The 15,484-nt window shown below is 43.1% G+C and overlaps 1 protein-coding gene across 1 annotated transcript in view; it reads left to right on the forward strand.

Annotated features, from left to right (window-relative positions):
* The first annotated feature begins 247 nt into the window (after nt 1-247).
* The window catches only part of LOC126204208 (trypsin delta-like), a 29,779-nt gene continuing 14,542 nt past the window's right edge, over nt 248-15,484 (forward strand). The window contains exon 1 of the mRNA XM_049938607.1: nt 248-372. Within this exon, the coding sequence (XP_049794564.1) occupies nt 248-372 (125 nt within the window). The remainder of the gene's footprint in view (nt 373-15,484) is intronic.

The raw sequence follows: 15,484 nt of genomic DNA on the forward strand, positions 1-15,484 counted from the left end.
CAGCGAGGTATTCGAACACTGGGTATGCAGAAAAATTTGAATTTCACGAGAATGTCATTGTTTCTGCTGGCTTTCCAGGCGTTCTGGGTCTCTACTTGGCGACAACACACAGGCCGTGGTCGTAGCATCAGACGGGTATGATAGCCCTGGCAGTGACGGGATGGGGAACCACTAACAGTCATGCGCACTTCCCGACACTCTGCAGAAAACGGACATCAGTATTGTGGACCGGTTAACTTGCCAGGACATGTTCGCGAGCATAAACAGTGTTACTGAGCGGATGGTGTGTGCGGGCGAGGTGAACCGGACTGTCTGCAGCGGCGACTCTGGAGGTCCTCTGGTCAGCGTCAGCACCCAGGTGGGCATCGTCTCGTGGGCAAACCTGCAATGTGAAGACGGCCCTGGCGTCTTCCCTAATGTTGGAAACCTGCGTTCCTGGGTTCGAGCTTTGACTGATGTATAACACACTTTGTGCCTCGACTCATCTATGTTTGATCTAATTACATAAATTGACTGTAACTATTAATTGCTCTGAAATGAATGTTTTTTTCTCAACTAAATCGAGTAAGTCGATTTTTCTCCTTAAAATTAACTAATGACATACGTGCACAGAAATGAGAACATCCACGGCCATATGTGATATCTTTCTGCACTGTCCATTCAGAAATTTCCAAGACTGGTTTTATTCATGGCGTGTAAGCGACATCAGAACAGCATGAATGGTGGCAGCTTTATCTAACGAGTGTAAACGACACATACGTACTCTACCAGTCAGTTGCGAGCAGACTGTATAAAACAGTGGACTTGCGTTGTAGTATCAACGTTATTGTGCCACAAGTCACAACGGAGAAACATTTCTAAATCAAAGGTTCCAGCCATTCTCTAGAATGTTATGAAGAATAGAAAGGAGTCGCCAAAATTTGTACTGCATATCTTTCCTCACGAACAAAAGAACGACGCTGACACGCCTGCTGCGACTTGATTGAAATGCAAAACACAGACAGTTCTTTCCTAGAAACACTCACCATGGATGGCGAACATTGGTGTTATCACTATAATGCAATCACAAAACGACATAGTGCAGAAACTCACATGAAGGGTGAACGTTTTGACGACACAATCGCCGTTCAAAGCAACGTGGTGCACAAGTGGAACAGCATCCCAAAATCCCAAAGAAGTACTTTTATGACAGTTTCACGTACTTGTATGAACGCTTTGTGCGTTGCAATCAATTGGGACGGTGGGGCGGGGGAAGGGGGGCAGTGGAGGGGAGGAAGAAGTGCAGGGAGGTTATGTGCAATACGTGAAGCCTTAAAACCACATTTCTCTTTTTTTTATTAATCTAGTCCCGAAACTTTTTAACTAACGGCATACATCGATCGTTAGATGAGTATGTCTGTGTGAGAAAAGTTAATAATTATGGTTGTATCCATAGTTGTTCACAGTGCACACATGTTGTTGTTGTTGTGGTCTTCAGTCCTGAGACTGGTTTGATGCAGCTCTCCATGCTACTCTATCCTGTGCAAGCTTCTTCATCTCCCAGTACCTACTGCAACCTACATCCTTCTGAATCTGCTTAGAGTAGTCATCTCTTGGTCTCCCCCTACGATTTTTACCCTCCACGCTGCCCTCCAATACTAAATTGGTGATCCCTTGATGCCTCAGAACATGTCCTACCAACCGATCCCTTCTTCTGGTCAAGTTGTGCCACAAACTCCTCTTCTCCCCAATCCTATTTAGTACCTCCTCATTAGTTATGTGATCTACCCATCTAATCTTCAGCATTCTTCTGTAGTACCACATTTCGAAAGCTTCTATTCTCTTCTTGTCCAAACTATTTACCGTCCATGTTTCACTTCCATAGATGGCTACACTCCATACAAATACTTTCAGAAATGACTTCCTGACACTTAAATCTATACTCGATGTTAACAAATTTCTCTTCTTCAGAAACGCTTTCCTTGCCATTGCCAGTCTACATTTTATATCCTCTCTACTTCGACCATCATCAGTTATTTTGCTCCCCAAATAGCAAAACTCCTTTACTACTTTAAGTGTCTCATTTCCTAATCTAATACCCTCAACATCACCCGACTTAATTCGACTACATTCCATTATCCTCGTTTTGCTTTTGTTGATGTTCATCTTATATCCTCCCTTCAAGACACCATCCATTCCGTTGAACTGCTCTTCCAAGTCCTTTGCTGTCTCTGACAGCATTACAATGTCATCGGCAAACCTCAAAGTTTTTATTTCTTCTCCATGGATTTTAATAGCTACTCCGAATTTTTCTTTTGATTCCTTTACTGCTTACTCAATATACAGATTGAATAACATCGGGGAGAGGCTACAACCCTGTCTTACTCCCTTCCCAACCACTGCTTCCCTTTCATGTCCCTCGACTCTTATAACTGCCATCTGGTTTCTGTACAAATTGTAAGTAGCCTTTCGCTCCCTGTATTTTACCCCTGCCACCTTTATAATTTGAAAGAGAGTATTCCAGTTAACATTGTCAAAAGCTTTCTCTAAGTCTACAAATGCTAGAAACGTAGGTTTGCCTTTCCTTAATCTTTCTTCTAAGATAAGTCGTGAGGTCAGTATTGCCTCACGTGTTCCAGTATTTCTACGGAATCCAAACTGATCTTCCCCGAGGTCGGCTTCTACTAGTTTTTCCATTCGTCTGTAAAGAATTCGCGTTAGTATTTTGCAGCCGTGGCTTATTAAACTGATAGTTCGGTAATTTTCACATCTGTCAACACCTGCTTTCTTTGGGATTGGAATTATTATATTCTTCTTGAAGTCTGAGGGTATTTCGCCTGTTTACAGCAGATGGTGTCTTTGTAATATTCTTGACCCCTATGACGGGTACAGTAACTGTTAGTCAGTCATCAGAACTGTCCAATAACCAAATCTCGGAATATGTGGCAACTTAAGATGCTAGCACGCACAAAATTCACAAGCTGCATATTGTTACGGGGTAAGTGAACGGAAGCGGTGGCTTCATGTGAGTGTGATACTTATCTTCAAAACATGTTACAATATTATTTGCAAAACCTCTATTCAAAGAAAACAAAATGCAAACCTTCATTCAGTTTAAAAAATATATAATTTTAAATAAGTGAAATAGATAATAATAGTAGGTTAGCCAGTAGTTAATGTGAGCAGAGGAGAAAACAGAGGGAGCCATTACTGGCTGTAGTGCGGGTGATCAAACACTTCCCATCGAAAACGCTGCTGCAGGAGCATTTTCATTGCCCCTGCAGACTGCGACCGAGATTTATCACAAAGTAGGAACCGTATCACAGCTCTGTAATGTGGGCTGCATAACACGAGGCGCAATCTCTCACCAGGACCTCATAATTGGCGGGAGACACTATTTTCCATGCATCTTTATGTGCTCACCATGCGCTCAGAAGTGAAAAGAGCGAAGTGATGTAACCGACAGGGATACTGGAGACACTGTAGAACTCTTCTGTGCAAAGCTTTATTAGATTTTCACAGTGGTTTCCATTTCTTGACCGATCGGAACTTACTTTCAGAATATCCCTCGTAGCTGTAGACGTAGATGTAGGTATTGTGGCATGTTTCTTACTTGCCATCTTCCGGCGAAGTGTCTGGGTCCCACCGGATGTTGCATGGAAAGCGGAAAATTATCTTTAAAATTTTTATTATGAAGACGGTTTTCTGCCCTGCATTCAGAGTTGGTGGCTCGCACCCTCCATTAAAGATCTCTTAGGACTAAGACCACGTGTGGATATGGCTATTGCACATGAGCCAGATGCAGATGGCGGACGTCCACCTCGGTCACACGGACAAGTCGACCGTAGCGAACTTGTAAGTAGGCTGTTTAGGTTTTTTTATTGGTAACGCCGCCTCTGTATGAAAATCACTGGCTGTGCTGTGTGCAGTCTGTGTGTAAGTAGCCTGTTTAGGTTTTTTTATTGGTAACGCCGCCTCTGTATGAAAATCACTGGCTGTGCTGTGTGCAGTCTGTGGCTGCTTTGCATTGTTGTAATACTCGCCATTGTAGTGTTAGGCAGCTGGCTGTGAACAGCGCGTAGCGTTGCGCAGTTGGAGGTGAGCCGCCAGCAGTGGTGGATGTGGGGACAGAGTTGGCGGAGTTTTGTAATTTGTCATGAACTGCTATATATATGATGATATCAAGGTAAATACATTGTTTGTTCTCTATTAATATCTTTCATTTGCTAACTATCCCTATCAGTAGTTAGTGCCTTCCATAGTTTGAATCTTTTATTTAGCTGGCAGTAGTGGCGCTCGCTGTATTGCAGTAGTGGGAGTAACCAAGATTTTTGTGAGGTAAGTGATTTGTGAAAAGTACAGGTTAATGTTAGTCAGGGCCATTCTCTTGTAGAGATTAGTGAAAGTCAGATTGCGTTGCGCTAAAAAATATTGTGTGTCAGGTTAAGCACAGTCTAGTAAAATTGTTCAAAAGGGGACGTTTCAAACTATACAGCAGCATCTACGACGGACAAATGTTCGACTTCGGAGACACGACAGTGCTATGTCACACCAAGCCTTTCTGGGATTCTGTTGACTAGAAAGCGACAGAAATAAGAGTGCTCGAAAATACCGTGGACAGAGACAGCGGCTTTCTTCTCAGCTCCACTTGGGATGACTAAAATGAAAAATTCGCCAGTTTTGTTACCTGGTTTAAAGGTCCAAACAGGACAGGCTGATGGCTCTGGAACTTGAAGCGCGACCATCCCCTCCTCCCCCTCCCACCAACACGTCAGCTATACTCTGACCACCAACGATTCCCACTTCCGAGCGCTCACGACTGGCTCACCTGGTGGGAGATCCGATCCGCCCAGAACGAATAAAGATCGACTGATGTCCCCAGAAGAATTCCACAGATTGATGTCAGCTTCCATCAAATGCGGAAAGAGAATGAAACTTCCCATATTTTGCTGTAAATTATGTCAACCCTGTATCCTTTCTTGTTTTCCTTTTGATCAACTGGAATGCAAACTACACTAATTTTGTCGCTCTCTTTCATGGTTCAGGGCCACACAGTACTGTATCAGAAGTTGGATCTCCACATTCAGCATCTCACACTCTCCTTGCGTGTAAGTACGAACGTCATTGAGCGATTATGAGCTTTTCGTTTACTTTGAGCCATGTAGAAAATAGTCGATTCCTATACAGGTATCGTAATTCTAGTTTCTGAAAAATCAATATCGTCACTCACGTCAAGCATTAGGCCCTTTGGCCCATTTCTCTTCACAGCTGTACGTGCTGTCTCTTTAAGGGGTGTCCAACGTCTCTCTTTCCGGTTGGGTTTCATATTTAGTTATCCTATTACTAGGCATCCGTTGGACATACTCTTTCCCGTTCAGTCTGTAGTCTCTGGTATAAGATTATGGTTTCTTATACGATCTAATGACAACCATCGTACCACGGAATGGTGGATGAGGATTAGATTCGTCGTAATTTATCAGCTAAAAGGCTGATGAAAAACATGAAAAGGCAATTTTTTGTAACAATAAAAAGTCACTTAACTACGCTTGGAAATGGAGAAGTACTTACTTGTTGTCGAAACTTTTGCGGAGGGCTACGGCTGAGTTACCGATACATTTCATGGTAGTCCCGAAGGTCATTCAACAGCCGAAGAAGAAATTTTCATAGGCTTCATGACAAGTGGCGAAATCAAAAGACAGTTTAGTAATAAATTGCTCTTTCAAATTAGGGCAAGGCTGGATGACAAGTTTTCTGTTCTGAACACAAGAGAATTTCGTATACTGTTACCATTTTCAACACGCTATCTTTACGAAACTGGTTTTACTGCATTGGTGCTTTGAAGACAGAATATAGATTTCAGCTAAACTGCGTGTCTAATTATAGTATAAAAACACCCTTCAAAAATCTTTTTTCAGGAATCCAGGATAAGGTAGTCACTAATAGCAAATAACTTCATTTTAATATAGTTCTGAGAAGTTAATAATTGATTGCATTGTGCAGTACTGATACAGTCCTATTTATAGGTGCATTAAATGAGTGTAAACGTGAATTTCAACTTTCCATTGTGTCACATGGTCTTTTGCTTTGCTTTCCTTTCAGTAAAATAAACAGTTTTATGTGAATTTTAATTTCTCATTATGTCAGACTGTATTTTGCTATCATTTTTTCACTATATTAATCAGTTTCTGCATCCACATTTTTTTTTAAATTTTCGCTTTTGACTGTGGTGTCGAGTGGTACTTGTAACCCTCAATGTGCTACTAACAAGGCAATGATTAACTGATGATGCCAGAGTTGCAGCGACTCAAATGGTGTGCGACATGTGCTTGGTTTATTGAATATGAGTAAATTTCTGGTCACCCGAGCAATCTTTCTTCTTACACCACGCCTTACGTAATCGCTTCCCCCGCTTTAACAAACATTTAGAAAAACAATTAGGAAATTAAAATCTAAGCATTTGGAAAAAATAGTTAAAATTTTTAACGGAAGCGAACTGTAGCAATCCGGTCCTGGACACGTATAGTCGTCAGGAGAGAGGCGTGCGGGATACGGTGTGAGGACAACGTTCTCATGACGCAGGTCACCAGCGGACCTCCAGGGAGATCGCGGCCTTCGCGTCCCATCAGCGTGGCCTCGGATGTCGGCAGTGCAGCTGGCAGTAGCGGGCTACTTCCAGCCGGACTTGTGGCTCCACAGGTGATCGAAGACAGCTAGGCGTGCTGAGTGTGGACCTCCAAAGCGCACTGTCACAAGGGCTGGGATTATGCAATGGGCGTCTTTAATTCACACTCAGCAGTTCAAGTGGTTCAAATGGCTCTGAGCACTATGGGACTTAAATCTAACTAAGCTAAGGACATCACACACATCCATGCCCGAGGCAGGATTCGAACCTGCGACCGTAGCGGTCGCGCGGTTCCAGACTGAAGCACCTAGAACCGCTCGGCCACCAGCGGGCCGGCACACTCAGCAGTCAGACATTTGTTAAGAAGGATGCGGTATTTATGTTGGCGCTTTCGGTGCACTCTGCAGTGTTGTGGATGCCAATCACATCATGTGTGTCCTGGTCTGTCCTCATTGTCAGGTCTCCAAGTGACTTCAGACTTCCGCAGTTTCACCTTTGAGAAGCACTTTTCTGCTGGCTTGACAGTTGAATATTTGTTGTTGGATTGTATCTAGACCTCCTTACGACGCTCTGCTTTGTCACTAGTATGACGGTATATCTCGGCTTCCATGACGTCATCGTGCCTCGCTTGCAGACTTGGATGCTCGGTCGTTTCATCGTGTCGGTGTTGCAATAGCTTTCGTGTCTGCCACATCTCGCTCAGCATTTCGCCCTAGCTGGCAGCCTGCTGGTCACTGATACAGGCAGTTTGGCTTCCGGGACCTGCCAAGGTAGAACTGGAACGTAACAGAACACAGATTTTGAAACAGGAAAACCATCGTTTTACATCACTCTATATGAAATCGGAAACCTAACATCCAAAAAACAGATTGAAAAACGCGTGGGTTTTTATATGGGAACGAACACTGATTATGGAAATGTGACTCCTTATATCACTTCGTATGAGATCATTTCGTCCACTTTAACCACTATTTTTCACAAGCAACAAGGAACCTAGGAAACCAAGCACGCTTGAGAAACGGTTGAACATTTACAAGAAAATGAACATAGATCGTGGAAGAAGATATATCTATATGAATAGATCGTGGAAGAGGATATCTAGCAGCTAGGACTGCATTTTCGGGATCGATACTGGAGCGTCTATATGAGCAACCATAGTCAGTTACTAGCAAATCGCTTAACGAAAATGGCATTTGAGAACCAAATGGAAACTTTGTAATCATTTATGACGCAAACGAAGCCGCAGATAACGGTTCAATCGAATTGACTTACAGAGAGCAAACTAGAAAAGCAGCGATCGAAAGTCTAGGACGTTAGGTAGCACTGGAAAGACTGCTTCATGCCGGAACCGAGGGAGTGAGATACAGCGCTGATCGCCTTTAGTCCTATTTCCGGTTTATTCATGTTTATGCTTTCGCGATAGATGTGTGTGTGTGTGTTGTGTATTAATCTGGGGAGAGAGAGGCTTCCTCGTCCCGTAGTCCTCAGTGGTTCACAACCCCACAACAGGCCACAGCAGTCCACCAACCCCACCGCCATCCCACACCGAACCCAGGTTTAGTGTGCAGTTCGGCCCTCAGTGGAACCCTCCTCCCCCCCTCCCCCCCTCGGGATCGTCTTATACCAGACGAGTGTAACCTCTAATGTCTGCGTGGAAGGGTAATTATGGTGTATGCATACGTGGAGACAGCGTCTGCGCAGCAATCGGCGACTGAGGTGGAATAACGGGAAACAGCCCTCATTCGCTGAGTTCGATGGAAAACCGCCTTAAAAACCATTTACATGCTAGCTGACGCTCCGGACCTCGACGTTAATCAGCCGGGAGGATTCGTGCCGGAGACAAGCACGCCTGCCCGCCCGGGAGGCAGCGCGTTAGACCGCGCGGCTAACCGGACTTGACGTGTATTTGACGTACACTGAAGCGCCAAAGAAACTGGTAGAGGTATGCGTAATCAAATAGAGAGCTATGTAAACAGGCAGAATATGGCGCTGTGATCGGCAATGCCTATACAAGGCAAGTGTCTGGTGCAGTTGTTAGAAAGGTTACTGGTACTACAATGGCAGGTTATCAAGATTTTAGTTGGTCTGAATATGGTGTTCTAGTCCGCGGACGAGCAATAAGACACAGCATCTCGGAGGTAGCGATGAAATGGAGAGTTTCCCGTACGACCATTTCATGACTGCACCGTGAATCCAGGAAAACATCAAATCTCCGACATCGCTGTGGCTGGAAGAAGATCCTGCAAGTAAGGGACCGACGAAGAGTGAAGAAAATCGTTCAACGTGACAGAAGTGCAATCCTTCCGCAAACTGCTGCAGATTTCAGTGCCTGGCCATCAACAAGTGTCAGCGTACGAATCATTCAACGAAACATCATCGATATGGGCTTTCAGAGCAGAAGGCCCACTCGTGTGTCCGTGATGACTGCACGAAACAATGCTTTACGCCTTCCCTTGGCCCGTCAGCACCGACATCGGACTGTTGATGACTGGAAACATGTTCCCTGGTCGGAAGAGTCGCATTTCAAATTGTATCGAGCGGATGGATGTGTATAGGTATGGAGAAAACGTAATGAATCCATTGATCCTGCGTTTCAGCGTGGGACCGTTCAAGCATGTGTAGCTCGAGTGATGCAGGACCGCTGATACGTCTAGCTGCGATTCTGACAGGTGACACGTAAGTAAGCATCCTGTCTGATCACCTGCATCCAATCATGTTCTTTGTGCATTCTGACGGACTTGGGCTGTACCAGCAGGACAATGCGACACCCCACATGTCCAGAATTGCTACAGAATGGCTCCAGCAACGCTCTTCGGAGTTTAAACACTTCCACTGGCCACCAAACTCCCCAGACATGAAAATTATTTAGCATATCTGGGATGCCTTCGAACGCGCTGTTCAGATGAGCTCTCCACCCCCTCGTCCTTTTTCGGATTTATGGACAGCCCTGCAAAATTCATGGTGTCAGTTCCCTCCAGATGTACTTCACACATTAGTCGAGTCCATGCCATGTCGTGTTGCGGCACTTCTGAATGCTCGCGAGGCTCTTACACGATATTAGGCAGGTGTATCTGTTTCTTTGGCTCTTCAGTGTATGCTTAATTAATATGGAAACTGCTTCTTTGCTGTCCTGATTACTGGTTATGGTTATTACATTTGTCAGAAAGCATGTCAATTTGCCTTAGCTGGTATATGGCTCTTGTAGACACTTTACATCTATGTTTACGTCATTAACTATTTTGGGGGGTTCAGAAATAAGTTGCTTGATCGTTTCAGGAAGTTCATTATTGATGCTATGGGTGTTCGATGTGTACGTAACATTTGCTACCAGTTTGAGCATAATCGAAGTACGTCCGTCCGTGTGTTCTAACATGGTCGGCATAAATCTTGCCGTGCCAAATGATTCTTCTCTTCGTATACAAAATTGCATCATTAAGTCTAACAACTGGTCAGGGAAGGTTGGATATGCTTTTCGTCTTAAGGGTTATCCTGTCTGTTCCGGGATCTGCGTGCTCGCCGGGCCTTACACGATATTTGACAGGTGACCAGTTCCTTTGGTTCTTCAGCGTAATATAGTGAGAGCCGAAATTCGTGGAAAGGCCTTGGAGGCGATGTCGGTCATTGCCTGCTCATGCCTATGAGTTACATTTAGCTCGGTACAGTGTCGAAATGTCTTCCAAAAGTTTATAATTCAAACCTGAGGGGCTTGACTCACAGCTGTCCGTCGATCGCGTTATATGGCACAGCGGAGTCGACTTGACGTCAAACATTTATGGTCGTCGTGTGTGGGGTAATGGAAACATTTTCTGTCCAATATTCAAGATGTACCTAAGATACTGCTGAACGTAGAAACACGAGCTCTTATGTAATATCCAGCACTGTGACCTTTACACAGGAAGCCAATAAACTCGCGACGTGACCTGTGTTCAGTACAAAACTGCATGTAACAACCTACTCACACATCGTTCCTAAACTCGCTCCATGCGCCGCGTAGAGCCACAGAAATTTGCTGCTACTCGTGGCATAACCTGAAATGAGACAACCTTTCCCACGACTTACTCCGTTACGTAGAAATGAGAAAGCAATGCACTTCTTCAGCAGAGATCTCATGTGTGATCGCTGCGTAGACGGAGTGGAATTTAGCAGGTTGCCAAACATTTTCGAAGCACCTGATAAAAGTAACTGCCTTGTCGACATATGGCGGAAAATGAAGTAGTCAACGCTGTTCGACAACTAAAAACAAATCATCTAAGACAGGGAGTAGCGGAAGTCACAATACATGATTGGCAACTGACAATAAGAAATATATTAAACAGATAAAAACTTGAGTGTCTTGCTTCCAGTATTTGATAACTATTAGTGAATACGTCGAAACATCGATTATATTAAGCGCAATTCATATTTCTGTCTACTCCTGAAAAGCATTAGACTTAATACCACAAGCTATTGTTCTCGATTAAAAATCTTTTGGCCGAGAGGTTCTAGGCGCTGCAGTCTGGAACCGCGCAACCGCTACGGTCGCAGGTTCGAATCCTGCCTTGGGCATGGATGTGTGATGTCCTTAGGTTAGTTAGGTTTAAGTAGTTCTACGTTCTAGGGGACTGATGACCTCAGAAGTTAAGTCCCATAGTGCTCAGAGCCATTTGAACCATTTTTTAAAATCTTTCATTGTCTTTCTGTTGACGCAAAGTCGACGTACATAGATAAAATATATCTTAACCTTTTTAACATGAAAGAGAAGCCGGATGTCTTCTTGATATCGATCCAAAAATTCAGTTTATGATTGAGAAACAGAGCAATGGACAACTTAATTTTCTGGATGCATCAGTGATGAAACGGGTGGACTGAGCTTACGGCTATAAATTGTAGAGCAAAGCTACAGACGCTAAATAATACCTTCATAAGGAATCCACCCAGTATCCAAGACAAAAGAAATTGAAAGTTGTACATATTACGATAAATGGTTGTGAAAGACGTTTATATCCCGAGAAACGCCAGATTTTTTTGGGGGGGTATTTGACAGTTTATTTAGAATGTTTACGACTTCGGGCATGTTTGAAGGCCGAACCCATGGATGGCACGTGTTCTTTCGATATCAAAGTCTGTGGTGTTATTGAACAGAGCTCGGGCGTGCGAAGCAGTCGGAAGCAGTTGTCAGTCAGAGCGTGCGAGAGGGTGTGTTGTGGAATATTACTAATAAACGTTCTTTACGATCATACACAGATAACCAGATACAGATAAGATTACTTGGGATCACATACATCAGAAGTGATTTGCACGATAATGCAAAGTTGCAGAAGTGGGTAAAAATTATACTGGCATGCTCACAATAAGTTGGCAAAGAATGGGGCGGGCCTCATGTTTCACGAAGACATTAATTCCATTACAGACGTAAGTTTAGAACGTGAAAAGATAATTGAAGCGAGAGTAAACAAGGGAGATACTAGTTTTACTATACCCCAAGTGAATGCGCCTCAACAAGGGTGTAGTGAGTGTGAAAAAGTGTATTTCTTGAAGAACTGGAAGACCAAGTAAGAGAGGATAACATAACGGTAATTGGGGAGTTGGATGCTGAGACTGCTAATGATAAAAATTCATACGAGAAGGTGAATTTGAATATAAGAAAAGAAACGTTGAGGTGAAGAAATTCTAAATCAATGAACAAGGAATACGTTTTTAATAAAGAATAATTTCTTCAAAGAGCGAGACAGCCATAAAATTGCTAGATATTGCTGGAATGGGAAATCTAAGACAGATATCGACTATGTCTTAGCAGACGAATTAATTGCAAAAAAAGTGAGGGACACTAAAGTTATACCAAGTCAGTGTTTACCAGTAGCTGATCTAAATTGCAAGACTAAAAGAGTGACTGCTGTACAAAGAATACCTAAAATTAAGAAATGGAAGATGAAAGAGGAAGATAATAGGAAAACTTTCCAGAAGTTAATAGCACAAACATTGCTAGTAACACAGACTGATAGTGTGGAGCAAGGTTGGAACCTGTTTAGTGCGCTAATAGTCAGCAATGCCATACAAGTATAAGGCAAAACAAAAGGTAAAGCAAAGGAGAAAGTAATCAGTAGATTGAACAATAGAGCAAAAGACAGAATTAAAGAAAGTAATACAGCAAATAAAAACATGGAGATTGTAAAAAAAAAAAAAAAAAGAGAGCAGAACGAAGGACTGGTGCCAAAAGGTGAGCACAATGGGATGACACTGGAGCACGAGCGCCGACAGAAAAAATTCCAAACAAGGAAGGAAAGCAGAAGAGACTGGAAACATTCAACCAGAAACTAGAGAGAGACAGGAAGGGGAACCGAAAACAGTCAATGGGTTGTTGAGAAGTAAAGGTTCAAATGGCTCTGAGCACTATGGGACTCAACATCTGAGGTCATCAGTCCTCTAGAGCTTAGAACTACTTAAACATAACTAACCTAAGGATATCACACACATCCATGCCCGAGGCAGGATTCGAACCTGCGACCGTAGCGATCTCGCGGTTCCAGACTGTAGCGCCTAGAACCGCTCGGCCACACCGGCCGGCGAAAAGTAAAGGATGTGAAGGAAAAGATACAGAAGCTATTGAAATAGATGATGGGAATATTATCAGGCACGTGGAAGGCATCAGGGAAGTAATGAATAATTATTTTTAAATCTTGCTGAATGGGGAAAGTGAACAAGAAAGTGACAGTGAACACATTGAAGTATAGGGAGAACAGCATCCAATATCTTGGGCAGGAACTGAAAACGCCCTGAAACAGGTGAAAGGTCAGAAGGCGGCAGGAGTAGATGAGCTGATAACAAAGTGTTAAATGACTGGAAAGAAGAAATTGTAATATCACTGTTTAAAAATTAAGTAAAAAGAAGGGCACCAACTATCAAGGAACCCCACTTCTATCACATTGCCTTAAGGCAATGGAAAAGATAACAGAAAATTGACTGCAAGAATCATAGAACATAAATTTGAGAAACAACAGCATGGATTCAGAAGTAACAGTAGAAGGGTAGACCTCATTTTCCCTCTGTCAGTTAATGGAGAAGTATTGGGAAAAAGGAAAAGATTTGGCAATCAATAGTATTCCTGGATTTGGAGAAAGGATACACATACATCATTGTACCGGGGGGGGGGGGGGGGGTAAAATATGGGAATACTTGAGAAAACAATGTCCGTGATTCATGAAATTAACAAGTTCCGGTACTGTATGAAGGTTGTGAAAGAAGCGTACAAGCAGAAGATGGAAGGTCAAAATGGCTTAGGACAAAGAGAGGTGTTCAGAAAGACAGAATACAAATACAGATCAGTTTAAATGGGAAGATTTACTAGCGGCCAACTCCTTCTACTCCATTGACGATTTTTTTAATAGAAGCAAATGATGTATTTTATATATTGATACTATTAGTATTGTTATTTCAGCTTAAAAAAATTGACACTTTCCACATCCACGAGTATCTCCTCAGCACGGGTGTATGGAACGACAAACTAATCTACCTATCCATCTATCTATCTATCTATCTATTTATCTATCTTGACTTTCCCCATTACTCTACATACACTTATGGACACAATCATGAAAGAAATCAAGGCTGTAGTAAACGAAGATCTCAGTGCTTTTGCGTTTGCTGATGCCATCGCCATTTGGCGAGAGACAGAAATGGAGGTTCAGAGGGGGATGGATTACTGGACAAACTTTGACGAATTTAAGTTGACTTTGAATAAGAGCAAGACAGAAGCAATGAGGATGATTAGGACACCCAAAGTTTAAAACATCATGCTAGAACGAGAGGAAGTTGAAAAATGGCTCTAAGCACTATGGGACTTAACATCTGAGGTCATCAGTCCCCTAGACTTAGAACTACTTAAACCTGACCAACGTATGGGCATCACACACATCCATGCCCGAGGCAGGATTCGAACCTGCGACCGTTGCAGGACCGTGGTTCCGGATTGAAGCGCCTAGAACCACTCAGCTACAATGGCCGGCAGGAAGTTGAATGTGCAAAAAGTTTCAAGTATCTCGATAGGCTCATATAGGTGACTGAGATGGCAAACTAGAAGTTTTAAACGGAGTAGCAAAATGATCCAGATTCTTCCTCCAAGTATGAAACCTAATCTGTGACAAAGGAGTCCCTTTAAGAGCTAAATAGACCATGCAAAAAACATGTCTAATGCCAATCACGACATATAGTCTGGAGACCTGTGTTATTGGTAAAAGAGAAGAGATATCATGCATGTGAAATGAAGTTCCGTAGGTCAGTTCTATAAAAACGAGGAGAGACAGTAAGGAACGAATATTTTAGGAGAGACCTGTGGGTGACCTTGACCATGGGCGAAAGAATAAGCTCAGCAAGACTGTACTGACATTAAATGAAACAACAAGTTTACTGAAGTGATTCTTGAAGTTTTCCCGGCGGACATAATGTTCCATCATCTTTCGGGCGTGCACTCGGGACAGCGACAATTCTTCTTGGGATATTTCGGCTAGAAACCTCCCAGCCATCTTCAACAACAAGTTTACTGTTACCAGTCACCGTAACGGTAAAGACTAACCTAAAATGTTCGCATTTAAGGACTGTACTACTAGGTAATGTGAAGTGAATGCACCCGACTCTAGCTGCACGTCAGTATGTGGATACTGGAGCTACGGACAGGGCGGCCAAGGAAAAGATGGACAGACCAAATTACCGAAAATCTCAAGAGGAGTAACACGGGATACAATGAGGAGAGAAAAGCCATACCAAGACAGAAATCAATGGAGGCATATCGTTCAAAGAGTTCCTATCCGGATTGCTGGAAGGAAATACTGATGGCGATAACTATATAAATGAAGGATTCCGCGGCCATTTTCACATTCAATAAAAAGTTTTTGGGTTTTGACCTTTACT

This window comes from Schistocerca nitens, chromosome 9, assembly GCF_023898315.1.
Source record: "Schistocerca nitens isolate TAMUIC-IGC-003100 chromosome 9, iqSchNite1.1, whole genome shotgun sequence".
Lineage (NCBI taxonomy): Eukaryota > Metazoa > Arthropoda > Insecta > Orthoptera > Acrididae > Schistocerca > Schistocerca nitens.